The 14,368-nt window shown below is 38.0% G+C and overlaps 1 protein-coding gene across 6 annotated transcripts in view; it reads left to right on the forward strand.

The window, feature by feature from the left end:
* MDM4 (MDM4 regulator of p53) overlaps positions 1-9,109 on the forward strand; it is a 55,627-nt gene extending 46,518 nt beyond the window's left edge. For 4 of the 6 annotated variants that reach the window (XM_023588948.2, XM_023588947.3, XM_023588946.3 and 1 more), the window contains one exon: positions 1,926-9,109. In XM_023588948.2, coding sequence (XP_023444716.1) covers positions 1,926-2,501 — 576 coding nt within the window. In that variant the 3' untranslated portion in view covers positions 2,502-9,109. The remainder of the gene's footprint in view (positions 1-1,925) is intronic. The other 2 variants (XM_071207691.1, XM_071207692.1) reach the window with 1 other exon arrangement.
* Positions 9,110-14,368: the final 5,259 nt, after the last annotated feature.

Below are 14,368 nucleotides of genomic sequence, written 5' to 3' on the forward strand. Positions count from 1 at the left end.
TAGTCTTCAGATGATATAGTTCCAGGATTTCACATATGTTGAGAAATGCCTTTCCCCCCTATTTATTTCTACCTTTTCTAGATGCTAAGAGATGTTCGTTTCTTTACTATTGTTAGAGATTTATATTGGAATTTAAGGAGGGAAAGGGGTGATTTGCCCTATTCCTTTACTTACCTATAAAAGGCATGATGAAGTGGTATCTCAGTGCTCCCTTTTCCCTGCCATCAAAACTCTCTGGGAATGATACAGTGGATATACAGAGTTTTTCAAAATAGCCCGCACTATTTTTCCCCATTAAATACCTCCTGTAATCCCAAAGACAGACAGACCTGTAGGCTATCCAAAGTTCTTTTTTATTTACAATGCTTTCTTAAAAAGAAACAAATGGAAAATATCTTTATTCCTATACAGATATATATTAATGGAGGGCTATTAAAGAAGACTTGGTATTAAGCTCTTGAGTAGTTGGGTATTAATTTGTCACTAATTGACAACTCAGGTCTCAACTCAAGCATGTACCTTGCTTTTTTCTTTGCATAGTATTTCTCCCATTTCCTTTTAGTACTTCCATCGACTAACTCACTGGGAAGAAGAGTGGTGAGGGAAGGATAAGATGGAGATTTTGCATTTCACTGCTTGAGTATAAAACATTGTTAGGTTGTTTGTGTCCTCCCCATCCCTCCCCCTCCCTCCCCCTCCTCGCTCCCCTATCACCCCTAACCATTTTGGCAATTCATTGCAAATTATCTGTCTGAGCATAGCTAAATAATAAAGTGGAAATACTGGTTCATTAAGTGTTCTTGACCTTGATACAAATAACAGACATAAATTTTTCCATCTTAATCAGACTTCTGTGTCTACTTCAACCAAAAAATCTATTAAACAAATAGACGGTATTTCATCAAATCAAAGATGCTATTGAATTTAATAAGCCCTATTATTTTATGTCCTACTGAAATAGAGTGATGTCAGTTAAATGCTGACACACCATCAGTCATGAGTTTAAAATCTTAATGTAGTTCCTTTGAGTATTTGTGTAGCATTTCAGAATAAATCAGTATCTTGAATCAGCAAGAGTGTTTTGAGGTTCTCTGGAAAACATATTAGTTCAACAAATGGTGATGTCCCTGCCTCTCAGTCTAAACAATTGAGTTATGACTCTAAACTTGAGAAGTGGTTGGCCTTCATTCTGAAGGTAATCAAGTCAACCTGTGCCAAATCATTGATCCTTCAAAGCCGAGCAATTATTCATATTAAATACTCTTTACTTCTTCCAGGCAGCTACCTTTGAATTAAGCCAGGCATTTAAAATTCATTGAGCTCTATTACCTCCTAATTTGAATATGGAGGAGAAGTAGGAAAGAAAATTCAAGGACAAGAACATTCATTTATCAGAGGGTGCAATTTAAGCATACATTTAGCTATCTTTGATCCTGTGAAAGCAATGAGAGAGTGTGAGTAAATTTAATACTTTTCAAATTGGACTTTGCTTCAGCTTCCTTTTTTCTAAATTTTATAACTTGTTAATTGGTAGGAAAGAATGACTATTATCTTTTTTCATTCTTTAGCCTCTTCTGAAAAAGGAGTAATTTGTGTGAAGAGAAATGTCTTAAGACAGTAAAGAGAAGCGAACAAACTAAATTTCACTCAGACTAGATAAAGACCCAAAATAATTTATTTAACTTTTTAAAAGAAAGCTACATCAAATTTTGACTTGAAAATGACAGCTATGGCACTATCAGTGTCGTGTCACAAGACATTCTTATGCCTTGCTGTAGAAATTACTCAGATCCTATGATTGCTGATGAGGGATGTCTAGACTTTCACTAGCTGAGAGAGGTGATAAGAATCTGGCCTTACCCTCCTTTTGTCTCTTAGCATCATGTTCACCAGTGAGTATTAATTGGCGGCACTTGTCGTTGTAGGATGAGTGGCAGTGTACAGAATGCAAGAAATTTAATTCTCCAAGCAAGAAGTACTGTTTCCGTTGCTGGGCCTTGAGGAAGGATTGGTATTCAGATTGTTCTAAGTTATTAACCCATTCTCTCTCCACATCTGATATCGCTGCCATACCTGAAAAGAAGGAAATCGAAGGAATTGATGTCCCTGATTGCCGAAGAACCATTTCAGCTCCTGTTGTTAGACCTCGAGGTCTATATATAAAGGAAGAAAACGCTAAACTTCTTGATCCCTGCAGCTCAGTGGAATTCTTAGATTTGGCTCACAGTTCTGAAAGTCAGGAGACCATCTTAAGCATGGGAGAACAATTAGATAACCTTTCTGAACAGAGAACAGATACGGAAAACATGGAGGATTGCCAAAATCTTTTGAAACCATGTAGCGTATGTGAGAAAAGACCACGAAATGGAAACATTATTCATGGGAGGACAGGCCATCTTGTCACTTGTTTTCACTGCGCCAGAAGATTAAAGAAGGCTGGGGCTTCGTGTCCTATTTGCAAAAAGGAGATTCAGTTGGTTATTAAAGTTTTTATAGCATAACTGAATTGATGAGTTGCAGAGAAATAACAACAGGGCCAGGTCAGGGATCAAAACATCAGTATTGAACGTCTCTACTCATTGTGACCTATTGCATCCGTTTATTTATTCATGCAAACATCTGTTCTGCTCATTAGTTTTCCTTCTAAATCATATGGAATTTGAGAGTGAGTTCTTTGGGACTAGGTTATCAGTTTGGGGACACCATTAACATGGAAATATACATTAATCACTTAATTCTTCCTCCAAAGATGAGGATCTGGGAGGAAGCATTTACCAGTATAAACATTAAAATACATTGATTCATTCATTTAACAAAGTATTTGAGGATTAGTCAGTCCTTTCTTTAGTTAATTTTGTTCCCTGCTCTTCAATTTTGTTGGTGAATGATCTTAGGCATAAAAACATCCAAGGTGGCAATTAGCAAAGTATTAAAGCTAACAACAACAAAAATCATGTGATAAGTCAGTTTACCTTGCAGTCAGGCAAGGTAAAAAAAAGTCTTGAAAAACATTTCTTCTGTGTATGCCTAGAACAATGATTAACAAAAAATCTTGCTAGTGTGCCCTTATAAGAATTCTGAAAAATGATATTCCCTTTTGTACCCATAAAGTATTCCTTTCCAGTGAGTTGCAGATACCTGAATAACCACCACCCAAAACAATCTGTAAAAGATTTGTCATTGCATCATATTCTCTTGTGTCTCTTTGCAGACAGTTCCTCAACCATTTCCTGACTCTTATCCTGGATTAGTTTTTCTTTTTGCACGTCTTTAATTTGACATCTAAATTGTTAAAATAAGCTTAAGTACTTACAAAGGATATACTATCCATATTGTATATTGTACATGTGTTTTAAAGATAGTTTATCAAAGCCTTGGAGATATAGATACAATTGATTAAATTTCTAGAAAAAGTCCTGTCATAGAAACTGGCAAAGCCTGTCTTCATTTTAAAATTCACCAGCCAAATCAGACTTCACTTTGAGTCAAAATGTCTGATTTTATTTTATTATTTTTTTATTTTTTTTGAGGTGCCGGAGATTAAACCTGGAATCTTGTTTGTAGGAAGCCGGAGCTCAACCATAAGCCACATCAAGCTCCCCTTATTTTATTTTTAATTCAAATAGATGCATTATTATATGTCTCTGATGTAGACATATACATTCTAAGATGTAGAAAGAGAAAGTACAAAATATTGAATCAAAGCTTTCTTTACTCTCTATTCTCACTATGTTTTGGGAGACATGGCAGTAGGAATGAGGGGTGGTAGTGTTATTTTGACCCCTTTTTTGATGCCTTTAGAGGTTTTTATGCTGAGGCAAAGTCCCATAGTAAGTTTTTGGATGGATGAGAGGCAGCCTTTCTTTTGAGAATAGAAAGTTTGGCAATTGTGAGAGGGTTAGTAGTTTAGAAGAGTGGTGGATCTGAAGAGGTGTTATGGGGCACATCAAGTTTAGGACAATACATAGGGAATTTGAAGATCTTTAAATTGATTTCCTTAAAGCTATCTAGGTCTGCTTACCATGTGTACAAAATCCTTGTATATTCCTAGGAGGATGAATATGTCATTTTTGAAGAGCAAGGCCTTACAATAGTCAAACTTAAAGAACACGAGCACCACCTGGATTGCTTGTTAAAAATACCCAAGTCCCTCAGAGGTTTTGATCCCGAGGGCTAGTCCAGGAAGTTGCATTTTAACAAGTGTCTTCAGAAGCTCTGCACACCACACTTTGTGAAGCCCTATCCTTGAGGAAAGAATTTTTTCCTTCTGTTTTTTGGGGGAACAAACAAAGTGAACAATACCAAGATACTTGTATTTAGAAAAATATTTCCTTTTGGAGAGGAATTCTCACTAAAATTACAAATTTTTTCTTACTAGAATGCACTCATGAACTAAAACTCCTCCCTTATTTTGCAGGTTAAATGAGTTCTGGCAGCTAGCAGTAGAGCTGGTCCTAGAATCCAAGTCGTTGACTAGTAAATCTTAAACCATACATGTACTGCCTTCTCATGTGTTAAATATTTTAAGTGATGGTGCTTGTTGAATTTGGGACAACTAATAATCTTAAAATATAGGTCTTCTAATAAATGGTATTGGAGAATATGCCTTGCAACCAAAATAAGAATTTACGGAGAACAGGACTTTGAACATTTTCTCTCTCCCAGCAGACAAAAGGCCCAGCAAAAGTCAGTTTTTCTGACCTAATCAAATAATTTACTCTTATTGCAAAGACAAGTGAAAGTGGCAGAGGGCCCTGAACTATTTTCATTCCTGGGGAATGAATCTCAAATCTCTGGCTCTCTCTAAGCCGTGGGGACAAGGATTTTTCCCCCAAGAAGCAGAACCAACCCTTGAATTAGAGGTTTTGTTAGAACATGGTGAATACTTTAGAAAGTTAATTTCCTCCTTATTTCTCCCCAGTAATAGTTCCTGCATTATAATTCGGTCACCCTCAATTGTGTTTTATTTTTACCAGTTATTTTGCAAATGATTATTTAAAAGCCGTATGAGAGAATTAGGGATCTGCACTTGCACCTGTAATCCCCTTATAAAAAGTTGCAGTTATATTAAACTTATGTAAGAAGAATTTAAAATTTTATTTATGTTTGTAGATATTTGATGTCAATTTCGGTACATTCTTGTCCAGCCCAGACTCTTCTTAGGCTCCTCTGCTTTCTTCTTCCTGTTTGTTTACCTAGGTTTTTCACTGCTCTCATCTGCACTAAGTACTTCGCTTAGAAGATCCCAAGCTGTATGTTTGAGCCAAAAGTTATCTTTACCTATGGGAAACTTTCAACCATCATCTTGAACTGTTTTTAATTTTGTTCTTTTTTTCATTGCCACCACGGTACAGATATTTTTTATGCACTGCCACCAAAGTAAGACATGGTTTGTATGTACAGTCTTCAGAGTTTGCTGTTACAAAGAAAAGAAGTTCTTGCCTTCCAAAAGCTACCATTCTTTTTTGTTTTTGAGGTACCTGGGGTTGGGCATTGAACCTGGGACCTGGTATGTGGGAAGCCAGTGCTCAGCCACTGAGCCGCCACATTGGCTCTTGTGAGTTGGGTTGCTTTTTACATTTATTTTTCTCTTGTTTGTTTCCTTTTTTTTTTTTAGGAGGCACTGGGAACTGAACCCAGGACCTCCCGTGTGGGAAGCAGATGCTCAACCACTTGAGCCACCTCCACTCCCCACCATTCATCTTTTCATTGTAGGTGGAATGGTCACATATTCTGTTTGTCTTGGGACAGTCCCAGATTATCCCTGTTTTTCAGCATACCATCCAGTTTATCTCTGTCTCTTCTCTTTCACTCTCAAAAAGTCTTCATTTGGACATCAAGTGATACAGTCACCCAGGTTACAGGCAAGCCATGCTCAAGTTTACATTTTGGTTGTGAGGAAAGGATTTGTAAGTGTCCGTGGAATACAATGTTTTCTCCTGCTTCACCCCATAGACTCTTAGGAATAATGAAGTTATCTGACATTACATTTCTCATTTTAGTTACCTTTTTAAGTTAATATTTATGATCATGTTACCCCAACAAAAACTTTAGAGCAGAAATGACAAATCATAGAAAACGAGGAATTTCTGCATTACAGCTAAAAAGGTCTCCTGTATTTTGCTTTTGTATTTAATACTTAAATCAGACTTTTCAAAGCCTTTCAACTGGTATTACTATTTCTCCACAATCCCTCTGTGGAATTCACAATCCAGGCTAACCTCCAAACTGCCATGGACTTCTCTAATAAGAGATTGATTCACTGCCAACCATTTGAAATATGCAGTTGTGTTCTAATTATAATTTTATGTATATTTAGTTGTATATATTGCTTTGTGGGACATTGATTTGTAAAATTTATTTTTAAAGGTCAGTATCATTTGTAGCAGATTTTTGAGGTGTTACTTCAGTACAATGTTGATTCCTTTGAAAAGTCTTTGATGAGAAATTGTTGAGTGTTGGTTCTTGGGTTATACTAAAGCTAATATTATGTTACCTCTTGATTCTCTTTAGAAAGGAGGAAACTTTAATCAGTTACGTGTATTTTTTCCCACAGAGAGTTATGTGAACTTCTGAAAGTACTTGGCTTTAAATACTGTGAATATTTTGTTTTCCATTTAGCCTATTATCTGCTTAAATTGTTAGAATTCATTTTGATAATTTTCCCATTCATGGGTATACATAAGTGTATGCACACACTATCAAGACTGTTAATGTCTTTGCTAAAAATGGCCGAATATTAGGAACTAGCTGTGTTTAGAATCTGCACTTCAAAGATAAAGGAACTTTAAGCTCTTCCTTTTGCCAAAAGTAAAATGTACGTTGTTTACAGATGTCTGGAATTTTGCACTGCCATAAAGATTGCTAAGGTTACTTTGCTGTCTGTTTCTCAGATTTGTGATCAGAGGCGTTGGAGTTTAGCATATGAACAGCAATCTTGAAGAACTTAAGGCTAAACTGGATGTGGAATATCTGATGTAGTAGATGATATGGCTTCCCAGACCTAATTTGGGACAGTTTTTCCTGATTGCTTTGAGACCACTTTGTTAACAGAGCTTTCCTTACTGTCTGTCATTGCTATATTCTTTCTTTAGAGGAGCCACCAGATCTCTCCTCTCTTGTGGGAGAATTTCCCATAGCATTTTGAAATCTATTTTTTTAGAGTAGGCAAAGGAGTAAAGTTTATTAAACGAGTAGGCAAAAGGAGTAAAGTTTATTAAACGAGAACGAGAAAAATACACGGTCCCAAGACATGGCCCGTGGGTGTGCTGCAGAATGAGAGATGCTGGAAATCTTTTTGATACAGTGAACATACAATCCCAAGTATGCCATTATTCCTGAATGTGATATTGTAAAAGAAAAGTTACAGTACACCTACACTTGGTGTTGGTGCCCTCTATCAAGAGCCTTTTGAATGACTGAAAATGTTACAGAAGGGAGCAGCTTATCTGCAGAAATAGTACGTTAATATTTCTTGGTAGTGTATCTGAAATCTAAGATGCTGTTTCACCTGCAGGTTTTCTTTCGTGTAGGAGCATCATTTTATGCCTTCTGGGAGCCTAGCACAGCTAGTAGAATTCTCCATTTCTCAGGGTGGGGAGGGTCAAGGATACCTTAAAAAGGTCAGTTAATGCTACTGGAGCAATTCCTTTCTGAATTTGCTGAAATTTGACAAATGCTTTATCGAAGATTGACATTATTAAAGCATCTGATTTCTTATCCTAAGCATTGTCTTTCTTAACAGTAAGTACTTTCATGTCAACAGACATTTCCCCTTCCTCCCTCCTTACTGTTGTTCTTATTTCCTCTTAGTTCAAAGTTATAATATACTTGTGGATATTGCTTTTATGCCAAAGACCAGCTGTACCACCCCTTATGGGATTGTAACTACTGTATCTTAAGATAAAATTCCACTTTTCCAATCAGTTCTGGAGAATGTTTCTGTTTCATAGTTAGGTGATAGAGTCTAGCAATATGGAGGGGAAGCTATGACAGAGCTTCTATTTAATAAAGTAACAGCTTATAGTCAGAGACTCCCTTTGTTGGTATGGTGGGAGAATGGGGGAATTAGCTCCCCTGTTGTCTCAGCACTAAGAAATGGAGGTCAGCTCTCCTTCCTACTCTTTTCCTCTCAAAATGTCTCCTTTAGGTTTTCCCCTAAAAGCCAATAGAAACTGTTTTAAAGGTGGATGAACCATTTCCTGGTCTCCTCAGCACTTGGGAAGGAGGCTCTGAATAGCACTACTTAGTCCATAGCTGCACAGTATAAATGCACTATTCAGTGCCTCTTGGATAGAGATGAGGAGTGACATTATTTCTCCAGTCTGAAATCCTAGTTCCAGACATGTTTCTTTTATCTTCTCAAGCCCCAGTTTTTCTCATCTGTAAAATGAGTACACATACTTGTCCTTTCTACCTCATGGTTTGTTGTGGGGATTAAGTATAAGGAAGCAACTTAAAAACTTATAGTTGCCTTGAATAACATGTTATTCTCTTGGGAGACCAAACCCTGGGGTATATATTCAAAATACCTCATCCTGGAAGCTGAGCCCTAGCTCCCCTTTATGCCTGCTTAGCAGGGCTTATGCTGCTTATTACCAGCTCTTTTGTCCACACCTCAAGTCAGATATCCTTTCCTTGAGAAGAGGCTCTTGACTGGGAAAGAGTTCAGTCTCTAGGTTCTGAGAGAGAAGTGTGTGTAAAATATGGATAGAAGATTCTATCCTGGTAAAACTGCCTTGTTATCTTGATAAACAAAAATTCTATTTCTACATGCACTTGAGTAACTGGCATAAAATGCACTACCAGTATACAGAAGACATGCAGTTATCTAAATAACATTTCTGATTAGGTAATCACAAAAGGAATTGAAAATGCAGTTTTATAAAGTGGGAAGAAGAAGCAATTTAAAATAATTCTTTAGAGTTCAGCTCAGTTCCATGCGCCAGATGGGGGAAGAGGGAGAAATTGTATGTGTTTTTGCCTAGTTTTCTTGATAAGCACCACTAAATATAATAGTTGAATATCTTTTTGGTGTTTGCACTACGTAATGCTTTTAATACCTATTGATTCTGTTGCTTTTTTTGTGTATTAAATAGCTTTCATTTCACCATTTTGTGGTTTCATTATTGGGGAGATGTGTAATATTGTTTGTATATAGCACAATCTCACTTTTTGCTTTTATGTACAAGTCTGATTTGGGGACAAGGAGAATAGCTTCTGGAATAGACACTATTGGACTTAAAATCAACAGCAATTAGGTATTCACCACCACTCTCACCCTCTAACTCCCATTACATATTAGGGTAATTGTTGTATTTCATTTTTAGGTTCCCAATTCTGAATGAACCCAAGATTTTTAACACTGAGCTAATTAAGCAGTGAAGTTGTGAGTTTCTTCCACCAGAACCCTTAAGAATTAGAAAATATATAGCACCTGCACATTTAGTGATTTAAAGCAAACGCTCTTTCAAAGAATAAGTCTGAAGTTAACTCTTCTGAACCCATGATTATGTCAACTCGTCCACCCTCATTGCAATGATAATTTGCATTGAAATGATGAATTTGCCTCTGTGTTTATTGAGTTTACAAAGAGGTGCCAGATACAATGTTCTATTTTGTTGTGTTTTTGAATTGGGCCTAGTGGGAGAGGTACTGAAGGTTTGTTACCAAGTATGCATTAATCACTCAGGTGCCTAGTATCTGCTAGGGTTCTTAACCTTTTGTGGATTATAGCGCTCCTTGAAAATGAATGAAATTTATGAAACTTCTTTTTATATAAAAACACATTTTATGTTCAATTTCAGGGGCTTCATTGAAGCCACTGGTCCATGACCTTCAGGTTTTGTTCTTTGAGGGAGATATTAAAGAATAGACGTGTCACAGCTGTGCTGAACTTAGGTTGTTTTATCTGTGGAGGCAGGGCCACCACATAGAGTTGTGCAGATTGGTATCCATGGCACAACTTTGGAGACACTATTCAGCAAGCAGCCATATAAATAGCATCTCCTAGAGGTGTGCAGTGTAACACCTGTATAAGGATGCCCTGGGTGGGGGGAGGTGCAAGGGTACTTAAAATACCACGGGTAGTACTTTAAATTAGTTTTTTTTTTAAAGTCCAGCTTCTTTGTCCACACAACACTTTTTACCTACTGTGACCTTCCCTTTAAGATACCTTTTAATGTGATTCCAGCTGCATAAGAACAATGGAGGGAGAGGTAACAGCAAGTTTTTTTCCCAATTTTTGCATCCTAAGTTTTTTTGAGGTACCAGGGATTGAACCCAGGACCTCATACGTGGGAAGCAGGTGCTCTCAACCACTGAGCTACACTGACTCCCCTAGATGCTACAAATTTATCGTCTTTGTTGAAGGTTTTTTTTTTTAAGATTTATTTTTATTTCTCTCCCCTTGTTGAAGGTATTTTTGAGGCTAGAAGAAGGTGAGCTAAAAACTGGTAACTGAATTTATAAATAATTATTACACAAATTCTAAGTTGGTGTGAATTTATAAATAATTATTACACAAATTCTAAGTTGGTGTTTGTTTGCTAGAGATTCCACAACCCAACCTCCCAAGTTAGAAAAAGTTCATGCTTCAAGTCATACAGGTTGGGGATATACCAATAATCTTGCTATATACATCCTTAACTCTGACCTCACTTGATTAATGTTTCACTTTTGCTTTCTTTCCCTTTCAAAATAAAGCTTAAAGGTTAAATTCACTTAATAAATATTAAACAAGAGTCAGAGAATATTTGGTACTGGGAATACAATGAGTAAGAAAGCTGTCCTCAAGTTGTCTGTGGTCTAGTACCGGAGTTAGATAAATACACCTGCATGAGCTGAGGAAGTAGCACATGAAAGAACAGAAGGTAAGAAATTGGCATATTTAAGGAACTTGAAGTTGTACATGTGATGGAACCAAAGGATGTGATTAGAGAAGTGATGAGAGATAGGGTTGAATGGGTAAAGGGGTTGAATGATGGAAGGTAAGATAGGCCAAGCTACTAAGTTTGAACCTTACTCAGAAGGCAGTGGAGACCATTAGAGTTTTAAGCTGGAGAGCGATAGGAACGTTGCATCTTTGAAAGACCATTCTGCCTGCATTGTTGAGTATAGACTTGACTGTTGGCTATACCAGATGGAGGGAGAACAGTTAAGCTGTGGCAAGCTGCCAAGGCAGGAAATGATGGTACTCCTAAGGTAGGGCCTGAAAAGAATAACAAACACTATTATTTACTGAGCACTTAGGTGCTAACTTGATGTCTATTGTCCTATGAGATAACTTGCCCAAAGTCACTAAAATTGCAGTCAGTCAGTGGTTAAACCCTCTGAAACCAAAGCCCAAAAGAAGTGCATGGATTTTAGAGAGATCAAGGCAGAATAAGTGACAGAATAAGTCTTCATTAATCACCCAATGGGTGTGAGGGAGGAGGAGAAGTTAAGGATGGCTTAGCAATTGTGGGTGGTAATGCCATTCTTTAAGATAAAGAATGTGGTGGTGAGGTGGGGAAAAAAGAGCTTAGTTTTGGATGTGTTGATTTTGTGCATGTGAGAACACTCAAATAGAAATGGAGCTTAGGAACTGTAAATGAATGGTAAGTATTAAGTACCTACCATGTACCTTATATTTTCTAGATACTGGGGATGTTAAAGATGAACATGGTCCTTGCTCTCATGACTTAGGGATTCCAAGGCATACCCTGTTTCATTGTACCTTGCAGATAGTGTACTTTTTAACAAATTGAAGGTTTGTGGCAGCTGCACATCGAGCAAGTCTATGGGTGCATGTGCTCATTTTGTGTCTCTGTGTCACATTTTAGTAATGCTCTTAGTATTTCAAACGTTTTCATTATTGTTATGGTGATCTGTGTTCAGTGATCTTTGATGTTCTTATTGTATAGTTTTTGTATGCCATGTATCATATCCATATAAGATGGTGAAATTAATTGATTAAATGTGTGTGTTCTGACTGTTTTGCTGACCACTTACTGTTCTCCCTCTCCTCAGGTTTCTCTATTCCCTAAGACACAGTGATATTGAAATTTGGTCAATTAATCCTACAGTGGCCTCTTTTTTTAAAGATTTATTTTATTTATTTCTTCCCCCTCCCCCTCATTGTTTGCAATCACTGTTTGCTCTCTTTGTATGTTGTTATTTGTTCTCTGTGTCTGCTTGTTGTCTTTTTAGGAGGCACTGGAAACCAAACCCAGGACCTCCCATGTGGGAAGGAGGTGCCCAATCTTTGAGCCACATCTGCTCTCCCCTTGTTGTGTCTCTCATTGCGTCATCTTGCTTTGTTATCTTGTTGCGTCATCTTATTGAGACAACTTGCTGCACCAGCCTGTCATGTCAGCTTGTCTTTTTTAGGAGGCACTGGAAACCGAATCTGGGACCTCCCATGTGGTAGGTGAAGACCCAACTGCTTGAATCACATCTTTGTCCCACATAATGGCCTCTTAAGTGTTCAGTGAAAGGAAGAGTTGCACATCTCTCACTTTAAATCAAAGTTAGAGATGATTTTTTTTTGGTGAGCTAAGATGGCATTGGAGTAGCTTCGGCAGGCCACAGCTGTCTTGCAAAATAGGGGAGAAGGTATAGAGGTCACCTGAGGGAGCTGCTTTGGGGACCCCTGCTCGCCAGAAGAGTACTGCATGTATCATCCAGAGGGACTGGGAATGAAGTGACAGAGAGTCCAAAGGGAAAACCTTGAGTTTTTTTCCCAACACTGCCCATCACCTCCCCCCACATACACATACTCAGGGCAACAGCCTTGCTAAAACCTGTGGCTGAGTGGCTAACAGAGAGGGGAAAGGACAGACTCCTCCCTGGGAAGAGGGAGGATGTGACAGAGCGCTGTGTATGGTTTCTCTTCTGCAAATGTAAATACCATATTTGCTGGTTCAGAAGACGTAGTGGAAATGGAAGGATTCATCTTGGTGAAAGGATTTGCTGAGGAGCACAATTTGCTGGCCAGCCAGGAAGGTGAAGGAAGGCAGGTTGGTCTCTTGATTCTTTCCCAGGCATGGTAGACCTGGTTGGGCCCCATTAGCAGCTCCCTGCCCCTGTTTTGAATACTTAAACATGGCAATATTAAAGTTTTAGAAAAAATTAAACAAAATCAGAGAAGATCTGTGGAATAAAAGTAAGCAAGAGAGAGAAATTGATGAACAGAGCAAAGTCATCAACATAAGAAGATGCCTAGGTAGAAACAAAAGATAATAACCCATACTAAGAAACAGGAAGATATGTCCCAGTCAAAGGAACAAACCAAGAAACTAGATGAAACTTGGGATTTTAGAAGACTAATAAGGCATGTTCACACAAGCCTTAATTTGAGGAGATGAAGGAAAATATGACTAAAGAGGTTAAGGGCTATTAAGGTGACACTGTGAGCATAAAGAAAAATTTGAAAACCTACTAGAAAAAGTAAATGCTTATGGGAATGAAAGACACAATTGATGAAATTAAAAATGCATTAGAGGCATATAACAGCAGATTTAAAATGTTAGAAGAATGAATAAGTTAATTCAAAGACAATATTTGAACTTGAAAAGATAGACGAACAGACAGAAAATAATACAAAAAATTGACCAGGGTCTCAGGAAGTTGAATGACAGCATGAAACCCACAAACATATATGTTATAGATGTCCCAGAAGGAGGAAAAAATGGGAAAGAGTAGAAAGGATATTTGGGGAAATACTGACTGAAAATTTTGCAACCCTCATGAAAGACATGAATATCAATATTCAAGGACAACATAGCCCAAACAGAATAAATCCTGCCAGACATACTTGAAGATATCTACTATTCAGATTGTCAAAGGCCAAAGATAAAGAGAAGATTTTGAGAGCAGCAAGGGAAAAGTGATGTAATACTTACAAGGGAGCCTCAATAAGGCTAAGTGCCAATCTCATCAGAAATTCATGAAGGCGAGAAGGCAGTGGTATGATATATTTAAGGTACTGAAAGAAAAACTGCCAGCCAAGAATGTTTTATCCAGCAAAAGTATCCTTCAGTGAAGTGGATGTGGCTCAGGCAGTTGGGCTCCCACCTACCACACGGAAGGTCCTGGTTTTGGTTCCTGGGGCCTCCTGGAGAAGGTGAGCAAGACAGTGAGCTGGCACAATGGGCAGGCACAGTGAGCTGATGCAATGACAACACAAGAAGAAGACACAGAGGAAAGACAATGAGACACAACAAAACGGAGCTGAGGTGGCTCAAGCTATTGAGTGCCTCCTACATGGGAGGTCCCAGATTCCGTTCCTGGTGTCTCCTAAAGAGAAGACAAGCAGACACAGAGAGCACACAGCAAATGAACACAGAGAGCAGACAGCAAGTGCAAACAATGGGGGGTGGGGGTGGGG

This window comes from Dasypus novemcinctus, chromosome 13 (assembly GCF_030445035.2).
Source record: "Dasypus novemcinctus isolate mDasNov1 chromosome 13, mDasNov1.1.hap2, whole genome shotgun sequence".
In the NCBI taxonomy this organism is placed as follows: Eukaryota; Metazoa; Chordata; class Mammalia; order Cingulata; family Dasypodidae; genus Dasypus; species Dasypus novemcinctus.